Here is a 25,514-nt window from a genome sequence, read left to right on the forward strand (position 1 = left end):
CTATAAAGCAGTTTATATATCTAACCCATAATTCATTTTTATTTTAAATCATTTGAGGCAATACTAAATAAGATTGAAAACTCCCAAGTAAATTAGGAAACTCCATCAGTAAGTGTGGAGACTCTCCCAATAAGTGTGGAAACTCCCCTAGTAAGTGTGGAAACTCCCCCAGTAAGTGTGGAAACTCCCCCAGCTAGTGTGAAAACTCCCCCAGTAAGTGTGGAAACTCCCCCAGCAAGTGTGGAAACTCCCCCCAATTAATGTTGGAACTCCCCCAGTAAGTGTGGAACCTCCCCAAATTAGTGTGAAAACTCCCAAAGCAATTGTGGAAACTGCCTCAGCAATTGTGGAAACTCACCGAGTAAGTTTGGAAACTCCCCCAGTAAGTGTGGAACCTCCTCCAATAAGTGTGGATCTCCCCAGCAATTGTGGAAACTCCCCCAGTAATTGTGGAAACTCCCCCAGTAAGTGTGGAAAATCCCCCAGCAAGTGTGGAAACTCCCCCAATAAGTGTGGAAACTCCCCAGCAAGAGTGGAAACTCCCCCAATAAGTGTTGAAACTCCCCCAGTAAGTGTTGAAACTCTGCCAGTAAGTTAGGAAACTCCCCCAGTAAGTTTTGAAAATGGTTTAGCTTAACACTCTAGAGTTACATCCACATCATTCCTTGTTACAGCAAGCAAAGCTAACTAGATGTTCTAGACTTGTACTCGACTTGTTAGACTGCTATTGTCTAACATACTTGGTGACATACGAATGCCGAATACTGTAAGCTCTGGAAGATTGATTCACATATCATGAGATAAGTAAAGACAACAACCTTTAATTAATTATTTTTTGTTTTTCAAACCAAATGGAGTTTAAAATAAAATAAGAAAATTATCTCTTTCAGTGCTGGAACCGATTTTTGAAGGCCTTTGCAAACAGTTTGGATCCAGATGAGACGCCACAAAACGTGGCGTCTCATCAGGAACCAAACTGTTTGCTATTCTGATAGTAGTCTTTGAAAAAAATCAAAGAAAATGCTAATTTTAGAAATTCAGCAGACAACATTTTAGCAGACGACAAATTTCCCAGCATGCAAAGGGTTAACCTTGTCTTCTAAGAAATTAAAAATGGGCAAAAACTATTTAGGTATGTCAAGTTGTCAGTCGTTATGGGCATACTTGCCAAAGTATAATTGCAACCCCATTTAATGTAAATTCTGAAGGGCTTTTATAACCATCACATTTTTTTAACTAAAAATATTTGATTAATAATCAATTGTTGCTTTTAAATGTAATATTTAACCATAATAATACACATTTACTCTGTAGGAGGCATTTGCCATGTAAACAATGTCTCCTATAAGTTTTTTTTCTGGATTTAACGTGGTAAAACCATAAAAGATTATGGTCAACAATCACAGATATTGCAACATTGCCACACAGCCGATACCTTGCTCAAAAAAGTCATCAGGTAACCATTTGTAACACCAGTCTAGCACTAGACAGAAATGTTACAGCTTTTGATAAATATTCACGCATTTACACAAATAAAAATGAACAGTTATAATACACAATAAATGATACTTAATATATAAAGATTTGTCTGCTTGTGTAATATCAGCAAAATGGCTGTGCTAATAAGTTATCAATATATTTTATAAAAGTCGATCTGAAAGCTCTTTGATTATCAACATTTTGTATTCATTTATACATTTTGCTTTCTGAAAGTAGTTAAAATTTAAAGATAGCATTAAAGTAACTGTCGAAAAATTATTAACAAAAAAAGACATATTTGTTTTATTGAATTAATATATAACATTACAGAAAATATCTAAGTGCATTGCATTGAACCAAAACTTCTGTGTATCTATGCTATAAAATCAAAGAATCAGCATCCCTCATTTAATTCTACAACAAGAGATGTGTTTGTCAGAAACACAATGCCCCCTAATGCGCCGCTTTGAATTCTTTTTTTTGACCTTGAAGGATGACCTTGACCTTTCACCACTCAAAATGTGCAGCTCCATGAGTTACACATGCATGCCAAATATCAAGTTGCTATAACACAGTATTATGTGAAGTTGGAATAAGACATCAATTTGGGAATAAATTGAGTTTTTTCAACAGTGCATAATATGCAGCGTTACAAGTTGTATTTATTAAGTTTTAAAATTTTTAATAAAAATATAAATTTGCATACATAATTACATCATTTAAATTGATTTTACTACAAAACTGGATTTTTACTAATTTTTTTTAAATCCTAATAAAATGAAACTGTGTCCATGCTGGGCATGAACACAGTATAAAAATATAATTCAAATTATTAAAAATCAATCACTGTTAATGAAAGTCATAGAAAATTGCTTATTAAGCTTGAAGTATAGATTAAATAGTGCAAAAATAAATTCAGACCATGAAATAGTTTTGTCTGAGAAAATCACCAAAATGATGCCCATTCCCAGTTTGATGTCTTATTCCTAATTCACATAATACAGTGTTCTATCATCAATATTGCAAAAGTTATGACCGAGGTTAAAGTTTTGGGACTATACAATTACAGACAGACACATATAATGACAGACAGACAGACAGGCCAAAAACAATATACCCCCCCCCCCCCCCGATCATCCAATCCAAGGGGAATAAAAATACTACCTCTACAATCAAACAAAACCAAACCTAGGCCCTAGGTAGCTAAACGAAATAAGCAGATTTAGGGTTTGCTCTTGGGCAATGCTTGTGCTCTGTAGATCTCATTTTTTCAAAGCTCATATTTTTTAGCTAAGCCCTCTAACCATGCAGCTTTTCACTTTTATGAAATGCTGTACAAATTTTCCACCTCAGCAGCCTGTAGACCAGAATAATAAATCTAAATATTTTAATAGCTGATTTGACTCAGAACATAAGCAACATGACTGCGTCCTATAGGAAATGATTGCTTAGAGCATTATAGTGTGTAAAACTGTTCAATGCAGGGAAATCTTTACTATTCTTTGCATAATATCATACCACACAAAGACACAAATGTTGGCCAGTTAAAATAACGCATTTAATACCAACTCACAGACTTTCAGGGTCAGAGGTCAGTCAGTAAATTGTGAGAGAAAGCCACATTGGATTATTGATAACCTAATGGTAATAACAGAGTGCACTATTGATAATTACTAGTTAATTGGCAACCTCCAGCGAATGACTCACTCTCTCAACAAGAGGAAATGTATAATAAGCAAGTTAAACAAGAGCACCGCATAACGGGTGCCACGCTCTGCTGCTAAAGCTTGTCAGAATTTTTTTTTTCAGAGGTCACAGTGACCTTGACCTTTGACCTAGTGACCCAACAAGAGATGTGTTTGTCAGAAACACAATGTCCCCTACTGCACGGCATTGAAATAACATTTCTATTAATAATTTGGCAGGTATAGAAATCATCTCCCTTTAAAGGTTATTACTTCCCTTGAATTTTGTCCAACTCAACAGGGGGGGGGGGGGGGGAGGGTCTCACAGTCAATTATGACCATGTCAGACATCACTGACAAGCAAGGCCTGTGGTTTAAAAGAGATCATAGCCAGAGTTGATCATGTATCTATGGACATAAGTCCACAGGTATGTAATGAACATCAAAGAAATTATAATTATATCATTAAAAAAACAACTTTGGCAAATCAATCATTTGGGTTATAAATAATCAAAATAATAAATCTGTACAGTAACAGAACTTAAATTCTTGGTAAAGAAATACTATAATATGAGATTTATAATTATATAAATTACTTCCCTTAAAAATAATTGTATGTAACAAATCTCTATTTTCAGTAGCAAATAATTAAAAGCCACTACGGTGACTGTAGATTCACCACTCAAAATGTGCAGCTCCATGAGATACACATGCATGCCAAATATATCAAGTGGCTATGTTCAATATTGAATAATTTTCTCCCTTTTTAAAGCTTATAACTTCCCTTAAATCTGTATTTTACCATAGACCGTAAAGGATGACCTTGACCTTTTACCACAATGTGTTTGTCAGAAACACAATGCCGCCTACTGCACCGCTTTGATTTATTTAACAAAAATATATACGTGGGCAGGTCAGATAACTATGTCCATTTACAGCCTATTACTTCCCTTGACTCTGTTTTTTCGACCCTAGACCTTGAAGGATGATGTTCACCTTGAAATTTTACCACTCAAAATTTGCAGCTCAATGAGATACACATGCATGCCAAATATCAAGGTGCTATCTTCAATATTTAAAAAGTTTTGGCCAATGTTAAGGTTTTAGCACAACGCCCACGGCGGACGGCGAGCTGGCTATGACAATAGCTCTGATTTTCTCCGAAAACAGCCTCGCTAAAAATGATCAAAGCAGACTAAGTTTTTTTCCAAAACCAAAAATCCAGAATGTACGTTTACTTCCCAGTTCATTTCTTCTTGCTTTGTGTTATATTCTACCCTAATTTTATGGCTTGCTGAAGCTTGTTATTTTAATTAAATCTATACCCCAATAAGAATAAGGGCTATAAGCATATGAGCTCTGAAATAATAAATCTTGCATACAGCAGTTTGATACATCATTGACAATTTTGGAATATAATTAAAGCAAAAAGAACACAAAGTAAATCTGTCACCAAGTATAGGTCAATGTTTTCTGATAAATATGAAATATACCTTGCCAATGCAGGTTTTGTAATCGAACTTGATAGAAATAATCTGTTGCAAACCATAATAACGTAAGTTAATGAATTATGTTAACAAATGTAAACAAGGGACAAAATTGTCACAAAACCAGGTTTTCATTGTGAAAAAAAATCTGATAAAGGGAGAAAACTCAAACTGAACTTTTGAAATGAACAAACAAAATTAACCCCCTTTGTAAGTTTGTTTTTAAAAAAAATCTATTTTTAGTCGTGGCGACCTTGACATTGGAGATATTGACGTGATTTTTTCGTGCGACACACCGTCCCATGATGGTGAACAAATGTGCCAAATGATTTTAAAATCTCACAATGAATGACATAGTTTTGGCCAGGACAAGCTCATTTATGGCCATTTTTGACCTTTGAACTCAAAGTGTGACCTTGACCTTGGAGATATCGACGTAATTATTTCGCGCGACACACCGTCCCATGATGGTGAACAAATGTGCCAAATGATTTTAAAACCTCACAATGAATGACATAGTTATGGCCAGGACAAGCTCATTTATGGCCATTTTTGACCTTTGAACTCAAAGTGTGACCTTGACCTTGGAGATATCGACGTAATTATTTCGCGCGACACACTGTCCAAAGATGGTGAACAAATGTGCCAAATGATTTTAAAATCTGACAATGAACGACATAGTTATGGCCCGGACAAGCTTGTTCCGCCCGCCCGCCAGCCAGCCCGCCCGCATTCGCCAATCTAATAACCAGTTTTTTCCTTCGGAAAACCTGGTTAATAATGTTAAAAAGCACTGAAATAAAAATAAACAAGAAATGGGTTTGTCAGAAACACAATGCCCCCTATTGCGCCGCTTTGAAATAAAATTTCAATATATCATTTGGCAGGTTTAGAAATTATCTCCCTTTTAAAGCTTATTATTTCCGTTGGATTGTATTTTTTGAAGTTCGACCTTGAAGGATGACCTTGACCTTTCACCACTAAAAATGTGCAGCTCCATAAGATACACATGCATTCCAAATATCAAGTTGCTATCTTCAATATTGCAAAAGTTATGGCCAATGTTAAAGTTTTCAGATGGACTGACGGACGGAAAGACAGTTCAAATGCTATATGCCACCCTACCGAGGGCATAAAAATGTTTGAGCCACACAGTGGCTAAACTGGATTTAATCATGTTTGTAAAGTTTTGTCCCAGATAAGCCTGTGCATGCCGCAAATGCAAGACAGCATGGGACAACACTTTCTATTACACTTGATTTTTGTTTATAGGACTTCCATTACACCTAAATTACTATACAAATGTTGTCCCTAATTAGCATATGCAGGCTACATAGGTTTATTTAAAGTTCAATATCAACAAGGCAGTTGTGCTTCTATCCGCTAACACAAACGCTCACAAATCAATCAAATATATTTGCACAGATATGGAATCTCTATGTGGAATCTAACTAAGAGCAATATATCCCTTTTCTGTATGCACTCTTTGACCAAGTTCTATACATGAAATATATTTATTCTAGCTAAATGCTCTTAGCCCCTCTATGCAATCAGGCAAAAGCATATCATATGCATGCTGTTGGAAGCAAGCTGCATTTTTTTCTTATCAATTTTAACTACCTACTGGCAGCAGGAAAGTTTAAAAACATTTTTGCAACCAGCAGTTGCAATGAAGCTGTTACTTTTAGCCACATAGTATACATGGTATAACATGTGAACTTACAACTTCAATAGCTCTACAACTACACATGAAATTGCTCACTGATTGATACTTAACAATGCAGTATAATGTGCACAGTTCTCACTGACTTTGTATCCATTGTGAAGGATATTAAGCCACCAATTTTGAATACCATGATTAAAAGTTGTTCCAAGAGTTGCCTACCTTTCCCGTTGAGTTCTTCAGAACGAGAGAATTCCTCAGGTCGACTGTCATTGGTGTCGATGTTCATCTGCGAGATCTTGAACGTGTCGTAGTGCACAAACGTGGCAGATGGAATCTGAGCCTTCAGACGAGTTGAAAGGCCACCTGTAACAAGTCCTTCAGTGAATAGCCTGATCCAAGTTAGGTTATGTGTAGTTTAAACTCCTCTGTAACTACTGCTAAAGGACTTCCTTTAACAGAAATGTATAGATCTATATCTAAACAGTTAAAACAAGAGCTGTGTTCGTGAAACACAATGCCCCCTACTGCGCCACTTTAAAGCCATATATCTGACCTGCGACCTTGAAGGATGACCTTGACCTTGAACCATTACAAAAGCGCCATGATGGCCCTGAATCGCTCACCTGACTTACCAAATACAATCCCAAACCAGATTTCATCAAGATAAACATTCTGACCAAATTTCATAAAGATTGGATGAAAACTGTGACCTCTATTGTCTACACAAGGTTTTTCTAATATTAGATCTATATACCTAGTTTTTGACCCCAGGTGACCCAAATACAATCCCAACCCAGATTTCATCAAGATAAACATTCTGATCAAATTTTATAAAGATTGGATGAAAACTGTGACCTCTATTGTATACACAAAGGTTTTCTATTATTTGACCTAGTGACCTAGTTTTTGACCCCAGATGACCCAAATACAATCCCAACCAAGATTTCATCAAGACAAACATTCTGACCAAATTTCATGAAGATTGGATAAAAACTGTGACCTCTATTGTCTACACAAGGTTTTCCTATTATTTGACTTAGTGACCTAGACTTTGATCCCAGATGACCCAAATAAAATCCCAACCCAGATTTCATCAATATAAACAATCTGACCAAATTTCATAAAGATTGGATGAAAACTGCGACCTCTATTGTCTATACAAGGTTTTTCTATTATTTGACCTAGTGACCTAGTTTTTGACCCCAGATGACCCAAATACAATCCCAACCCAGATTTCATCAAGATAAACATTCTGACCAAATTTCATAAAGATTGGATGAAAACTGTGACCTCTACTGTCTACACAAACAAAATGTTGACGGTTTTTCTATAATTTGACCTTGTGACCTAGTTTTTGACCTCAGATGACCAAAATACAATCCCAACCCAGATTTCATCAAGATAAACATTCTGACCAAATTTCATAAAGATTGGATGAAAACTGCGACCTCTATTGTCTACACAAGGTTATTCTATTATTTGACCTAGTTTTTGACCTAGTGACCTAGTTTTTGACCCCAGATGACCCAAATACAATCCCAACCCAGATTTCGTCAAGATAAACATTCTGACCAAATTTCATAAAGATTGGATGAAAACTGTGACCTCTACTGTCTACACAAGCAAATTGTTGACGGACACACACACCAGACATCACACGGTCACATAAGCTCACCATGTCACTTCGTGACAGGTGAGCTAAAAAATGTGCAGCTCCATGAGATAGGCATGCATGCCAATATCATGTTGCTATCTTCAATATTGCAAAATTTGTCCCTTGACCTTTGACCTTGAAGAATTACCTTAACCTTTCACCACTCAAAATGTGCAGCTCCATGAGATACGCATGCATGCCAAATATCGAGATCTTCAATATTGCAAAATTTGCCCTTTGCCCTTGACCTTTGACCACTCAAAATGTGCAGCTCCATGAGATACGCATGCATGCCAAATATCGAGTTGCTATTTTCAATATTAAAAAATTTGACCTTGAAGTATGAACTTGCCCTTGACCTTTCACCACTCAAAATGTGCAGCTCCATGAGATACATATGCATGCCAAATATCAAGTTGCTATCTTCAATATTGAACAAGAAATGTGTTTGTCAGAAACACTATGTCCCCTTCTGCGCCGTTTTTTTGTTTTGTTTTAACCTTTGACCTTGAAGGATGACCTTGAACTTGACCTTTCACCACTCAAAATGTGCGGCTCCATGAGATACACATGCATGCCAAATATCAAGTTGCTATCTTCAATATTGCAAAAGTATTCATAAAATTAGCGATTTTGGCCACATATATTTGACCTCTGACCTTGAAGGATGACCTTGACCTTTCACCACTACAAATGTGCAGCTCCATGAGATACATATGCATGCCAAATATCAAGTTGCTATCTTCAATATTGCAAAAGTTATTGCAAATGTTAAAGTTGGCGCAAACCAACAGACCAACCAACAGACAGTGCAAAAACAATATGTCAACAATATAAGTTATGGCCAACGTTACAGTTTTCGGACGGACATACAGACTGACAAACAGTTCAACTGCTTTATGCCACCCTATTGGGGGGCATAAAAACAGAACTATGTGCTTGCTGTCTTATCATAAACTTGAGACGTTCATATTTTATCAGAGCTTGGTCACATAACACTGTGGTATTCGGTAGGGATCAGTCCCAGATTAGCCATAAGGCAGAGTAGTCAACTGTCTATTGGCCCCGCAACTTTAGGGGCCCCGTGAGACCAAGACAAAGAATATTTGTTACTTACTTACTTAACCATATCTAATGACATGACAAAGCCAATTATTTCACATCAATGTTATGTTCCGATTAAAGGCTTGACATTACCTTACTTAGTGACAATAATTTATCATTTGCAAAAACGTATTGTTTAGCTGGTGATTTCGTGTTCAATATGTTTATTAGGGGGCTAAGGCTGGGGAAGAATTCAACACAGTGCTCTTTCACTCTGAAGGCCTGGGGCATGGGCCCCAAACGTTTCACTGCCTGTGAGCCTTCTCGTTGGAGGGCCCCAAACGTTTCACTGCCAACGGGACTTCAGGCCGATAATCTGGCACTGCTAGGTTGCATTGGATAATATTGCAGATTGATATTATAAAAAGAGCTTGTCACAGTAGTGCCAAATCCCTGCCGATATGTGTTTGCTTGTATGACAACATTTGTTTTAGAGAGTAGAATAATATTTGTAAAACATGGCACCTGTGTCATCTATTTATATTTCAAGGATCAAATAGTTATATAGTGTTGGAGTTATGCTGTAAAAAGTAAAATATATTTACTTTGAAATAAAATTAAATATAATTTAAAATTATAAATATTTAAAATAAAAAAAAATAAAATAATGGGAGATAAATCAAAACTATGGCCAAAAGAGTTATGGTTCATGTTCACTGCACTTCTCCTAGTTGCCATCTGATAATATTTCTAGTTTCAAGTAAATCTCTTCAGTAGATTTAGAGTTATGCTCTGGACAAAAATTTACTTTGAAATTAAATAAAGGGAGAAAATTCAAAAACTAAGGTAGATAGAGTTATGGTTCTTAGTCACTGCACTTCTCCTACTTGCCATCTGTTTATATTTCAAGTTTCAAGTAAATTCCTTCAGTAGATTTAGAGTTATGCTCCGGACAAAAATTACTTTGAAATTGAATAAAGGGAGATAATTAAAAACTAAGGTAGACAGAGTTATGGTTCTTAGTCACTGCAATTTTCCTACTTGCTATCTGTTTATATTTGAAGTTTCAAGTAAATCCCTTCAGTAGATTTAGAGTTATGCTCTGGACAAATATTTACTTTGAAATTATATAAAGTGAGATAATTAAAAAACTAAGGTAAATAGAGTTATGGTTCTTGGTCACTGCAATTCTCCTAGTTGCCATCTGTTTATATTCTAAGTTTAAAGTAAATCCGTTGAATAGATTTGGAGTTATGTTCTGGAAAAAGTTTCGGACGGAAAGACAGACGCACAGACGTACAGACGGGACCAATTACTATATCCCCTCTGAAACTTTTTTCGACGGGGATAATTATGGTTGACATCTGTAGCAGATGTATATGACAAATTACATAATATGGGGCCCCTTTTCAAAGCATTTGCTACAAGCTTACTCGTAGTCAAGTATTATCTTATTACATATTCTGCTGCCTTATTTTTCCTTAAGCCAAACAAATGTTATTTACTCAATGGAAATGGGTCTAATGCCATTTGAACTGCTAAGAAAAAACAAAGAAAAATACATTATTGGCAACTAAAAGCCCTCGCTTTGTTTCAGATATTGATATTCGAGAAATCAATAAAATTACATTGATCATGTAGGTCTATTGAAATATAACCTGGTGGCTGACTGTTTTTGGCTTTGATGTGAATTTTCAGCCTTTAAATTCAATTCTAATTTTTCAGCCTTTAAATTCAATTCTAATGTTTCAGCCTTTAAATTAAATTCTAATTTTCAGTCAGGCCACTCTTCTGAAAAAACAAATAAAAACATGTATTTCTTAAAATCTACATGATGCACACAATAATATTGTTAACAAGCAAATTCTTTGAATCCCCCTAAAAATATATTGTGTTTATGAATAGGTGCAAATCCATTGATAAAGGGTGTAATCCTAAAAAGAACAATTAAGTGTAGAGTAAATCATGCAAAAAATGGCAATAACTTAAGAATATGTTGGGGTATAGTTCTTGTGCATGTCACTTTTCCTTATTTGATATCTACACAACTATGAAGTTTCATATACATATCAATATCAATGTAGTGTTATGTACTTTTGTACAATGATTATTTGAAACCATGATTGAAGCAAATAATGAATTTAATAGTGCAGAAAGCCAATAAAAGCTCCTGATATATGAGCTCTTTTTTCCTTAAAAAGAACATTTCCTTGAATAAATATCCCACATACATTGTTTTTACTGAATGGTGCAGAACTAAAAGGAATAAAGGGCAATAACTCTTATTCACATGAGTGTATGATAATGGTTCTCGTCCATGGCACTTTTCCTCATTCTTTATACATAAATGAAATTTAATATCGAAATCTTGCATTGTGTATGAGATATTGTCATGAAAAATAGTATCATACACAAATGACAAATGGCAATAACTCTTATTTAAGTAAGTGCAGGATAATGGTTCTTGTGCATGGCACTTCTCCTCATTGATATCAATACATTATATTTTATATTGAAATCTTGGATTGTATCTGAGATATAGACCTAAATCGATCCATAACAGAAAAACAGCCAAGGGAAACAACTCTAATTAGAGAAAGTGTAGGATTATGGTTTTTGACCATTGCACTTCTTTCTGTGATATCTATACACCCATCGAGTTTCATGTTAAAATTTTGCCTTATATCAGAGATATAGCCATGAACATTTTCATCATAAAAGCCCTAAAAATTTCCATCATACATAAACAACAAAGGGCAATAACTCTAAGAAAGTGTATGGTTATTTAGCATTTCACATCTCCTCATATATTATCATCTTATTTTTCACCTTCAAGATAAGGTAGCACAAACTTTTGTTAGGTTTTTATTAAAGTCTCCATGATAGTTAAATACAACCAATAGAGAATAAGGAAAATATGTAAATAATACATTTGAACAATAATAACAATAAATACAATATTACAGATTTTGAAATAAATAGCTTTCATAAACATTATTTTGAAATATCAACCTAAAACGTCAAAACGTCTTTGAACTTAAAATGAGTTAATTAACTGTCAATAAACTGTGTAAACATTATATTGGACCAGATATATAAAGTGAACATATGTTTCATTACACAGTGTAGCTCATTGATTTGAAAAGTTTTTGTGTCTTGTTTTCTCCTTTTATGCAAAAACACATCAAATAATTATAACATAATACACTATGTATGCTAAATTTGATTATTAGTGCCCTTACATTAATAATCTACTGTTGAAACAATTTTACAGACTATTATAATCAATGTTTATATGAGAATGTTTGAATCTGATGAATATCTAACACTAAAACATAAAATCAGATGATCAGCTCACATTAAAACATTTATTTATGTCAAAATAAACAAGAGATGTGTTTGTCAGAAACACAATGCCCCCTAATGCGCTGCTTTGATTTTATTTTTGACCTTTGAGCTTGAAGGATGACATTGACCATTCACAGCTCCATGAGAACCATTTGGTGGACGGACTGACCAACATGTGCAAAACAATATACCCCCTCTTCTTCGAAGGGGGGCATACAAATAAAGTATATAATCTCAACACAAAATACCAAGGCACATTCTTTATAAGACAGTAAATCTAATAAATTGACATTTAATCTTAACACTGCATACCCAGTTTTTCTTTGTCTTCTGCAGCAGTCTTGGATGCACTCTTTTCCTGCAAACAATAAGTGAACTTACATTTTATTCAAATACAATTATTTGATAAATAACATTACACTCTTACTAAGAACTGGTAATCTTATTTTGTGAAAAGAAGCTGATAAACACACATATTGATGGAATATGGCTTTTATAGACAGAAGCTGAGTTTCATGAACTTTCTTCACCCAGTTTCCAGCTTCAACTTGTTTGATTTATTGTAAGTACTGATTAGGTCAAGGACAAAGTGGTTTGTTCAAAGACTTGACTTGGTGCACTGGTGTTTTATTTAAACATATTCTTAGAGTGTTTCATAAAGATTGATTGAGGCTTCTTGAGTAAAAATGTTTCTTTTTTAAGATTTGACCTCAGACCTTGTTTTTGGAAGCACTCAACCAAGATTTAACCTTGTCATAAATATTGTAAAGATCAACATTCTGACAATAGACAATCAAGATTACGTCATTGATATGGATTGTAGAGTTGTTACATTTTATTATGAGATTTTTTCAGATTTGACCAAGTGACCTAGTTATTACACATTTGACCCTAATTCCAACTTCCCCTAGGTATTATCAAGATGAACATCCTGACCAATTAATGAGCTAAAAATTGAAGACAAAGGGCACACAAGACTTGACTTCTGACATGAGGTGCCATAATAGCTCACAATGAGCATTTCTGGCTCAAGTTGAGATACAAACAAGAGGGCCAAGATGGCCCTAGTTCGCTCATCTGCGAGGAGTCGGTTCATTCAATCTTTACCAAACGTCAAACTTGACCTAGATATTGTCCAGACAAACATCCTGGTCAAGTTTCATCATTATTGAACCAAAACTCTGGCATATGGAGTGTTTTTGTTTTTGACCTGGTGACCTATATTTTGAGTTGACCCCCCTAACCAAACATCAAACTTTGCTTACAAAAATAAATATTATGACCAAGATTCATAAAATCTGAAACAAAATTGTGACCTCTATAGAGTGTTTACAAGGATTTTGTATAATATAATGAAAATTTGGACAATCTAAGGGCAATAATTATGGCATTAATTATGTGATATATATAAAACCAATCTTTGTACCAAGTTTCATGATGATTGGGAAAAAATGTGATTTCTTGAGTGTTCACAAGCTCTTTTACTATATAAATATAAGAAAACTCCCCGCCCCGGCAGCCATGTTATTCAACTGACCGGAACCATTTTCGAACTCAACTCTCATATCAAGGAAACAAATGTTCTGACCAAATTTCATGTAAATTGGCCCAAAAATGTGACTTCTAGAGTGTTCACATGTTTCACTATATACATATAGAGAAAAATTCCCCGCCCACTGGCGGCCATGTTTTTTCATCCATCTGGACCATTTTCAAACTCATCCGCCATATCAATAAAACCAATGTTTTGACCAACTTTCATGATGATTGGGCAAAAATTATAACTTCAAGAGTGTTTACAAGGTTTCTCTATAGCCAAATAAGGAAAACTGCCCCCCCCCCCCCCCTCGGCAGCCATGTTATTCAACTGACCGGAACTATTTTCGAACTCAACTCTCATATCAAGGAAACAAATGTTCTGACCAAATTTCATGCAAATTGGGCCAAAAATGTGACTTCTAGAGTGTTCACATGTTTTCACTTTATACATATAGAGAAAAATGCCCCGCCCACTGGCGGCCATGTTTTTTCACCGATCTGGACCATTTTCTAACTCGTACGAGATATCAATAAAACCAATGTTTTGACCAACTTTCATGATGGGGCAAAAATTGTGACTTCTAGAGTGTTTATTACAAGGTTTCTCTATAGCCAGATAAGGAAAACTGCCCCCCCCCCCCCCCCGGCAGCCATGTTTTTTAACTGACTGGAACCATTTTCGAACTCAACATTCATATCAAGGAAATAAATGTTCTGACCAAATTTCATGAAAATTGGGCCAAAAATGTGACTTCTAGAGTGTTCACATGTTTTCACTATATACATATAGAGAAAAATGCCCCGCCCACTGGAGGCCATGTTTTTTCACCGATCTGAACCATTGTTGAACTCGTCCGAGATATCAATCAAACCAATGTTTTGACCAACTTTCATGATGATTGGGCAAAAATTGTGACTTCTAGAGTGTTTACAAGGTTTCTCTATAGCCAAATAAGGAAAACTGGCCCCCCCCCCCCCCGGCAGCCATGTTATTCAACGGAAGGTAACCATTTTCAAACTCAACTCTCATATCAAAGAAACAAATGTTCTGACCAAATTTCATGCAAATTGGGCCAAAAATGTGACTTCTAGAGTGTTCACATGTTTTCACTATATACATACACTGCAACTCCAATATATCACGGTCCGTTATATCGCGTTGTCCAATATATCGCGAATCGGCTATGGCTCCCAAAAATCTGACGAGCATAATACCCAAATAAAATGTTTTAATCTGAGAATTTGATGAATTAAAATCCGTTTCAAGCTAGTATTTTTCCTTTTTTTCACCAACTTTAATCCAACATTCATAATCCAGTTTTGACCAGATTGTTTGCTTACATTGTACATCACTTTAACACCTGTGTACTGCGATAAACAATAGCCCCTCTTGTCAAACATCACAGGTCATTTCGGGTGTTACCATTCTGTATTGAATTTGCTTTGAACTGCCGAAACGCACCAGTGCACACATGATGGTGTACACAATTATAACTGTAAATGTCACAAGTCAATACTGACCTGTCTCAACAATCTGTGTGCGTTAGATACAGTGTAAACTACTTGCTTTTAATTGAGAGGACAATATCCCTCAGTTTGTCAAAATGCACTACTGTTAAAACCCATGCTTTGCATGCTTTTCATGAGAATGAATGACGTCATTTTGTACATGGGTCTAATTTGTGCATGCTTTCTTGAACAATACAACTCGGCAATGTTTTTCGGATTACAAATTTAATTATATGCATTTAAAAATACTCACAAGGAATAATGTTTTGTGTTATACCAATAAATAACATATGGATATAACACATAATTGAATAAGGTAGGTAAATAGCGTGTTTTGAGATTGCATAACGATGCTAATGCATACATATACATGCATACATAACCTTACAATTTATATCGCGCACCGGATATATCACGGTCGCGATCTTTGGACCCCTTCAACCGCGATATATTGGAGTTGCAGTGTACACAGAAAAATGTCCCGCCCACTGGTGGCCATGTTTTTTCACCGATCTGGACCATTTTCGAACTCATCCGAGATATCAATAAAACCAATGTTTTGACCAACTTTCATGATGATTAGGCAAAAATTGTGACTTCTAGAGTGTTTACAAGGTTTCTCTATAGCCAAATAAGGAAAACTGGCCCCCCCCCTGGCAGCCATGTTATTCAACTGACCGGAACCATTTTCGAACTCAACTCTCATTATCAAGGAAACAAATGATCTGACCAAATTTCATGAAAATTGGGCCAAAAATGTGACTTCTAGAGTGTTCACATGTTTTCACTATATACATAGAGAAAAAAAAACCGCCCACTGGTGGCCATGTTTTTTCACCAATCTGGACCATTTTCGAACTCGTCCGAGATATCAATAAAACCAATGTTTTTCGGCCAACTTTCATGATGATTAGGCAAAAATTGTGACTTCTAGAGTGTTTACAAGGTTTCTCTATTGCCAAATAAGGAAAACTGCCCCCCCCCGGCAGCCATGTTTTTTAACTGACTGGAACCATTTTCGATCTCAACTCTCATATCAAGGAAACAAATGTTCTGACCAAATTTCATGAAAATTGGGCCAAAAATGTGACTTCTAGAGTGTTCACATGTTTTCACTATATACATATTGAGAAAAATGCCAAGCCCACTGGCGACCATGTTTTTTCACCGATCTGGACCATTTTAGAACTCATCCGTGATATCAATAAAACCAATGTTTTGACCATCTTTCATGATGATTGGGCAAAAATTGTGACTTCTAGAGTGTTTACAAGGTTTCTCTTTAGCCAAATAAGGAAAACTGCCCCGCCCACTGGCGGCCATGTTTTTCAACGGACCGGAACCACTTTTGAACTCGACCAACATATCATTAAGGCAAACATTTGACAAAGTTACATGAAGATTGGGCATGAAATGTGACTTCTACAGTGTTCACAAGGTTTTTGTTTTTTTTACCTAGTGACCTAGTTTTTGACCCAGCATGACCTAGTTTCGAACTTGATCGAGATATCATTGGGAAAAATCTTCTGACCAAGTTTAATGAAGATCTGACATGAAATGTGGCCTCTAGAGTGTTTACAAACCAAATGTGGACGACGGACGGGCGGACGGACCAAAGATGGACAAAGACCGGTCACAAAAGCTCATCTGAGCAATCAGGTGAGCTAAATAATCTAAAATGTAATAGTTTAACAGAAAAGTAATGAAATGCGTTTAAATAAGTATCATTAAGCAACCTAAAATTCAAATAAAAACATTTCTAACCAATACATACAGGTCGCCTCTGTTGCTGCTGGTGTTGCTGTAGCAACTCCTGTCGCTTCCTGTCCTCTGACACTTCCAGCAGGTGCCTACTGTGTCGCCTCTCCGTCTGTACACCCATACCCTGGCTAGGACTGGAGGCCCCCTGCTGACGCATCAGCTCGTCCATCTGCAGCTCTGAAGATGAAATAATGAGCACCTCTTACTTAAAGCTTTCCTTTGTAGAAGCAAAGTAAAAATGGCTATGTGCAAACATCATAAAACCAGAACAGCCTGGGAGTAACTCGCAGTCTGTTCAGGTTTTATGTTGTTTGCTGCTCATCAGTATCTAAGGTTTTGAGATAAAGTCTTAAAAATTTGAATCTAGTAAGGAAGGTCTTAAATTAAATGTAACTATCTAAGGAACTACACATGCATGAAAATACGTATCTATGTGGTAAAGGTTTAAACCTTTCTTGCTAACAAACTAAGTGAAAATGTCTGTATGCAAACAGCGTGAAACCAGAACAGCCTGCGAGTAACTCAGTCTCATCGGTATCTAATGAGGCCTTTAAAACTTAAATTTAGCAAGAAAGGTCAGAATTTAATTTGATTTGCTAAGGGACTTCAAATGTGTCAAAGTGTGTTTCTAAGGGGTAAAGAGTTAAGGTGGCCTGGCACAGTAGCTTTTGTTTGAGTTTTTTCATATGCAGGACTTACAAAACAAACTTAAGGCTGCCTTTGGCGGGGTTTATTTGAGAGGAATAAAACCCAACAAATATTCATGCATTCAACATAGCCAAAGAAAAGGTCAGCTCCATGAAAATAGACTTTTCATATGTATTTTACATCTAATACAATGTTAAAATGATAATATCTACAAATGCATAAACATAATAAAAGCATTCACACACAAAACAATATTGTAACAAGGCAAAGCATGCAATCTCAAGTAGCACAGTGACATGTTATTTTATCACACACACAAATATTCAAAAAGTCCAAGAAGAATTCATTGAAAATTGTAATATACTTTGAAACTTACCATTTCAGCTACAAGATCAAAAACCATTCATAATCTTCATCCTGTGTAGACTTTTAAGATGATAAACAAGGGTTGAGAGTGAAATAGTTGAATGTGATATGTCAGTCACCTAGAGAATACTTGAGCTTGTAGAATGTGATACGTCAGTCACATAGAGAATACTTGAGCTCTTTGAATGTGATATGTCAGTCACATAGAGAATACTTGAGCTTGTTGAATGTGATATGTCAGTCACAAAGAGAATACTTGAGCTAGTTGAATGTGATATGTCAGTCACAAAGAGAATACTTAAGCATGTTAAATGTGATATGTCAGTCACATAGAGAATACTAGAGCTAGTTGAATGTGATATGTCAGTCACATAGAGAATACTTAAGCATGTTAAAAGTGACATGTCAGTCACATAGAGAATACTTGAGCTAGTTGAATGTGATATTTCAGTCACATAGGGAGTACTTGAGCTTGTTAAATGTGATATGTCAGTCACATAGAGAATACTTGAGCTACATGAGCATTATTGCATGTCAAAATGAAGATGCATTTTCAGAAGGACAACCTTTATACAAGATGGAATCCAGTTGGCCATCTTGAATCTAGTAGACATAAATAATGCAAAAGACAAACTGGTATCCAAACGACTGCCATTAAGTTATTCGAATGTTTTTGTGAACAAACAATGACACAAACTACTCTTATTGGTTATAAAACAAGAGAAGTTTGATCTGAATCAAACAAAAAATTGATCTAGAAATGTATGAATAGGACATGAATTAACTCTACATGTTATTGAACGCAGAAACAAGAGTTGGATGAAATCCACCAGATATTTAATTCAACTATACACAGATATATTACCTTCACCTTTAAGTGAAAAACATGGTTTTAGCAGACACATTATTGTCTTTTATGATTCATTTTGTGCAAATTTATTTTGACATCTGATAATGCACGTTACAAGAATGGACTGGACACCAACATGTGATTTCATTATGTCCATCCAAGGAATATTTGGAAAAGCTCATGTGTCCATAGTGACCTTGACTTTGCACAAGCAACAAGGCTGATGAACATGACACATCATCTTTATATGTTCCCATTTATTTTGAAATCTAATCATGAATCACAAAGTAATGATCTGGACGAAAAAATGTCCCACTCGCTCCAGTATCACCCACTTCAAAAATTGTCAGTGGGGGAGTAACTCAGTTTATTAAATTTAGGCCTGTTACTTACATTGTTGTGCAAAGCACTTTTTCTTTAATTTACAAGTTAGGAGAAATAAATAACATAAAACGGACAAAAATAATAGAAATGTCATTACATAGCTACAAGTCTTGAAAAAGTGTTACCCCACTGAGTATTTTTCAGCAATTTTGGGTAAACATGGGACAAATTCAAGCTCAATCCTTTTAATGTGCATACAGGTTTTATGCATGTAAAATAGTTGAATGTTAGACTGCTGTGAAAGCCATGTCATGTATGTCCTAAATCTAGTGATGAACAATTGACATTCATTTCATAAGTACATAATTATACCTGGTAAGCCTATAACACAACAAAATGTAATTATTTGAAACATCCCTGAAAAAGAATATTGAAATGGGTGCAGAAAAACCCTACACCATTCACTGCAAATGCAGTTGAGACGACAGTATAGCTACCTCAAAAAACACATAGATATCACACTGCTCATCCTAGCATATGAGTAGAATTTGGTGTCAGAGAAAATATTTATTAAGTGCAAAGTTATCAAAATAATGCTAAAATTCTGCATGCATTACCTATTCAAAATATGCATAACTGCTAAATTCACAATACTATTAAATGATTGCCAAATGCACCTATCAATATCCCTTTTGATGTTTTTTTATACTTAGATCGTCACAAATCATGTAAAAACAAGGCTATTGTCAAGCAATATGATCCACTACCGATGAAACTCCACCATTGTCAGAATTTTATTTTTTATTTTTTATTTGTTGCCATAGCAACCAGAATTTTTGACGTAGGAACAAAATGAAATGACGTGCATAAACTCCATATTGCCATCTATCCATATTTAAAGTTTCACGAAAAAATATGAAGAACTAAAGTTATCGCAGAATCCAGAAAAGCGTGAAAGACTGACTGACTGACGGACACGCAGAGCGCAAACCAGAAGTCCCCTCCGGTTTCACTGGTAGGAGATAATAATTAGGGATGCATGTTAATAGTGCAATTTTGTGTATCTAATTGAATAATAATGTTTTTGATTTTTATCTGAAATGGTATATCCTTCAAACACATATACATTTGGTACTTATGTTATTGGGGTAATATAAACATATAATTAAATGATTTTTTTATTAAAAGACACATGTTCATATCATTTTGCAGAGGTAGGGGTGGGGAAATAAATGGGTGTTGGGACAGAATATACCTTTAAATGTAAATCCAAGCAAAGTCTGTTAACATCTTGTATTACCCAATGTAAAAATGAACAGTCTTTTTAAACATTTTGACTTATGATGCCTGCACATTAAGAGTGTCTTTGATTTCTGCATATGGTGACTTTTTTGTCTGGCATTTTCTGTTGGAATTATATTCATGATCATATAACATGACAAAACATGAACTGGTAACAACACATTTCTGGGTTCTATTTTAAGTGAAGACAAAATGCATCAACGTGTTTCTATTTTAGCTGTTGACTAATATACATTCTGCATTTACAAACTATTCGCACATATATCTAACGACTAACACCAAGCCCTGATGATACTACATGACATACACTATATCATATTAAAACAAGAGCACCGCATAACGGGTGCCATGCTCGGCTGCGAAAGCTTGTCAGATTTTTTCTTTTTTTAGAGGTCACAGTGACCTTGACCTTTGACCTAGTGACCCTAAAAGGGTGTGGCGTGTAGAACTCATCAAGGTGCATCTACATATGAAGTTTCAAAGTTGTAGGTGGAAGCACTTTGATTTTAGAGGCAATGTTAAGGTTTTTGTTAAAGTTTTATATTAGAAGTCACAGTGACCTTGACCTTTGACCTAGTGACCCAGAAATGGGTGTTGCATGTAGAACTCATCAAGGTGCATCTACATATGAAGTTTCAAAGTTGTAGGTGGAAGCACTATGATTTTAGAGCCTATGTTAAAGTTTGATATTAGTGGTCACAGTGACCTTGACCTTTGACCTAGTGACCCAAAAATGGGTGTGGCGTGTAGAACTCATCAAGGTGCATCTACATATGAAGTTTCAAAGTTGTAGGTGGAAGCACTTTGATTTTAGAGCCAATGTTAAGGTTTAAGCACAACGCCTACGGCGGACGAGCTGGCTATGACAATAGCTCGGGTTTTCTCCGAAAACAGCCTCGCTAAAAATGAAAGAAAACAATTAATAATAACAGTCTTGTTATCCATGATTATATTGGTAAAAATCTACAATGTTATTAAACAATTTGTCAAAAAATGAAGTTTAGAGTACAAATCAACCCCTTCAAGTGTTCCAATATAGATGAAAAGGAAACAGTAAAATTGACCTAACTTCCGTGCTTGTTTAAAATGATAAATGGTGCATTCTGTTTCTTGTCTAATCCTAAATTACCTGTCCAGGTTACACTGGCGCTATGAACGTTGCCAAGTGTGGGATATATACCTTCAAGGAAATATAAAAACTCATTAAAACACGACTTCTGTGCATAGGACATGGAAGTCCTGATGAAGAACCTATCTCTTAATTCCACTTACATAAAAAACTAGCTGTTTTTGGCCAAAAAATTGACTTTTGACCACTAAGCGGGGCCTTAACCTTTCAGGTTATCATAAAGGTGATACATGTAACACTCAAATCTTCTCATTGTTGTCATTTGTGGTAGGCTATTTTAAAATTACATAATAAATGACAAAATTAAGGTCAAGAAAATACGATTTTATGTTCCATATGATCTTTTACCTCTAAAAATGAGCTCTACCTTTAAGGTAAGAAACCAGGTGTTACACTGGACATGCCATCTCCTCAAGATGGTCGTTAGCAGGAAGTTATCACAAAAAATGTACATCCCATTCAAGCTGTTTTATCGCAGAAATTGGTCTTGAAACTGTACGTTTAACCTTAACTATTGAGGTAGATAAACAAGTATAACATACAACACATAGTCTACTAATGGTTTGCAATTGTGTCCAACTATTTAAAAATCCATCAATGTATGACAAAATTATGTCTGAGATAGGAATATTCAAGATATTTTATGGCCAAATTTAACTTTTGAGATCTAAGTTTGACCGTGACCTTTTAGGAAGGGCAATGAATGCATTACACAAGGACACCATGTCTAATAATGGTCTATATTATCCAATAATTGATAACAATTTTGTGAAAACTGTCAAAGTAGCATATAAACAGCAAAAAAAAAAGGGCCTAAAAGGTCCAAAGTTGCTCACCTGAAATACAAAGGAATTGACCGGTTCTGTGCAGCCAAAGATATTATATTAAAAAACAAAATATATTGGGCTGCACAGAACCATTTAATGTTCTGGCAAATTTCATAAAGATTGAACTTTAAATGTGACTTTTAGAGTGTTAAAAAGGTTTTACTACAGCCTATCGAACAATGCCCCTCTCTCTAGTGGCTTATGTTTTCCAAAAAACATGAACTATTTTGGAACTCATCCAAAATATCATTAAAACATGTATTCTGACCAAGATAAATCAAGATTGGAAAATAAATTTGATTTCTAGACTGTTGACAAGTTTTTACTATAGCCATATAAGAAAAAATGACCTGCCCCCTGGCGGAAAGGTTTTTCAACCAACCACAGCCATTTTATAACTTATCCAAGATATCGCTGAGAAAAATGTTCTGACAAAATTTTATGAAGATCAGACAATAAATGTGGGCTCTAGAGTGTAAACAAGGTTTTACTAAAGCTATTTTAGGAAAAATGCATTGCCATGTTTTCCAGCCAACCAGAATCATTTTCGAACTAGTTCAAGATATTATTGAGACAAAACTACTGACCAATTTTCAAGAAGACTGGACAATTAATGTGGCTTCTAGACTGTTAACAAGGCAAATGTTGACGCAGCACATCACACATCGAACAAAACATGATCACAAAAGCTCACCACGAGCACATTGTGCTCAGGTGAGCTAGCTAAAATTGTGTGGACTTACTGACATATGGAAGCCATATTTTGAGAAATTCAAGGGCCAAAACTACACGGAGCCTGGTAGGATTTCGCTGGTTTTCATTTTTTGCTTATAAACCTTTTCTGATAGTCTATTGACAATTTGATGAAAACTGATTGAGTTAATAGATAAGGATGCAGTAACGAAAATGTATTTAATAAAGGCTCCAAAAAATAAATGTTTGGCATGATAAAGAAAACCTATGTTTCTGGGGAGTCAATATTTAACTTATGTTGAAACCATTCAAAAATATTCACAAATCATAAATACATAATAGCTAAGTTAAATAAAACAAAATAAACATTCATATTTTACAACTTATATAAGCAATTAACTGAGTACCTACAATTAAACAAGGAATATGGAAAATAAATGTGACTTAATTTCTGTCTTAAAATGATTATCAAAGTATTTAATCAGTAGTTGTTAAAACAAGAGCTGTCTTCATGACACATGCCCCCGATAAACGCTTTGATAGAAGTTATAAGCATTTTTGAAACCTAAATGCATTTTTCGAAACATAAACGCGGACCCTAAGTTCATGGACCCTAAGGGGTCAAAATTTGTGCGCGTATGGAAAGGCCTTGTCCATATACACATGCATACCAACTATGAATGTTACATCTGAAGTGACACAGAAGTTACGAGCATTTTTCGAAACCTAACCGCAAAGTGTGACGGACAGACGGACAGATGGACAAAAGGACAGTGCAATCACTATATGCCCTTCTTCCGGGGCATAAAAATTGTGTAATCAATTAGTTCCTTTGTACCACAATAAATAGGGAAAGGGAAAGGAAATGTAAGGTCAACTAGTATTTTGACATTGCAAAAGTCAATTAGTATTTAAGCGAAGGGTGAGGAGTTACTTGGAAAAGTATTACTGGAAGCTTAGAATACACGACTTAATAAGTACTGTAGCTAAGCCCCCATATACCAGGTATATTCAAAATGGAGAAACACAACAGCAGCTCATCCCTTTATGACAATGTGGCCCTGAAATGCTCATCTGGGTTCAAAGTACTCCAATTGATCTGTGCACAGTTTTTTTACCCAATTTGACCCAGATTCAACAATTGCCTTGATATTATCAACATAAACATTCTGACCAAGTTTTATCAAGACTGAGACATAAATGAGGTTTCTATAGTGGTTATAAGGGTTTTCTAAGATCTGACCTAATTAAGATAAACATGACCCAAACTCAAACTTGTGGTTACAATACATTCGTATCATGATTTATGAGACTGAGTCATAATTGTTTCCTCTAGAGTGATAATAAGGTTTTTCTAACATTAGACCTGGTGACTTTTGTTTTTTGGACACACATGCCCAAGATTCAAACTTGTACTAGATATTGTCAAGATAAACAGACTGACAAAGTATTATCAAGATTGAGTCATACAAATAGCTTATGTAGTGGTAACAACGTTAATCTAAGATTTGACCTGGTGACCAAGTTTTTGAACAGGTTACACGGATTCAAACTCTGCCTAGATATTGTTAAGCATTTTGCAAAGTATTTTCACAATTAAGTCATACATGTTCTTTCTAGAATGGTATTTTTTTATTTACAGGATTTGACCATGTGACTTAGTATTTGGTTGCATGCAAGTATACTATCTGGTTAAATTTTGCCAATATAACAATTTTAACCTTAGTAGTTTTATCAAGTTTTGAATATACAATTAGAACCATAGAGTGGATACAAGTTTTTTTCTAAGATTTGACCTGGTGACCTTATTTTTGGACATACACATAATAAATATTCTAACCCTGTATTATTAAGATTAAGTCATAAATCAGTGGCAACAAGGTTTTTCTAAAAACTGTGCCTGTGACCTACTTTAAAGACATATGAAAACTAAATATGTACTCAGCCTAGATATGTCAAGTTTCATTAGGATATGACCAAAATGTGGCCACTTGAGTGGTAACAAGCTAAAGTTGACGATGGACATGAAAGACACTGTATAAAATGGGTGATCACAATAGTTTCTCTTTGACACATCCTGCTCAGGTGAGCTTAAAACACATATTTTTTCCCCTACATGGAAACCTTAAATATTTATTCCTATGATGAGCAGTTATGTTTATTTCTCATTCATTTATACTTCATTCAATTGTTTACTCTTCTC

At 35.2% G+C, this 25,514-nt stretch overlaps 1 protein-coding gene across 10 annotated transcripts in view; it reads right to left on the bottom strand.

The window, feature by feature from the left end:
* LOC127838685 (cytosolic carboxypeptidase 2-like) overlaps positions 1-25,514 on the bottom strand; it is a 177,655-nt gene that overhangs the window by 13,617 nt on the left and 138,524 nt on the right. For all 10 annotated transcript variants that reach the window (XM_052366566.1, XM_052366575.1, XM_052366580.1 and 7 more), the window contains 4 exons: positions 17,186-17,349; positions 12,676-12,721; positions 6,537-6,680; positions 4,658-4,699 (listed from right to left, as the gene is read on the bottom strand). In XM_052366566.1, the coding sequence (XP_052222526.1) occupies positions 4,658-4,699; positions 6,537-6,680; positions 12,676-12,721; positions 17,186-17,349 (396 nt within the window). The remainder of the gene's footprint in view (positions 1-4,657; positions 4,700-6,536; positions 6,681-12,675; positions 12,722-17,185; positions 17,350-25,514) is intronic.

This window comes from Dreissena polymorpha, chromosome 1, assembly GCF_020536995.1.
Source record: "Dreissena polymorpha isolate Duluth1 chromosome 1, UMN_Dpol_1.0, whole genome shotgun sequence".
Lineage (NCBI taxonomy): Eukaryota > Metazoa > Mollusca > Bivalvia > Myida > Dreissenidae > Dreissena > Dreissena polymorpha.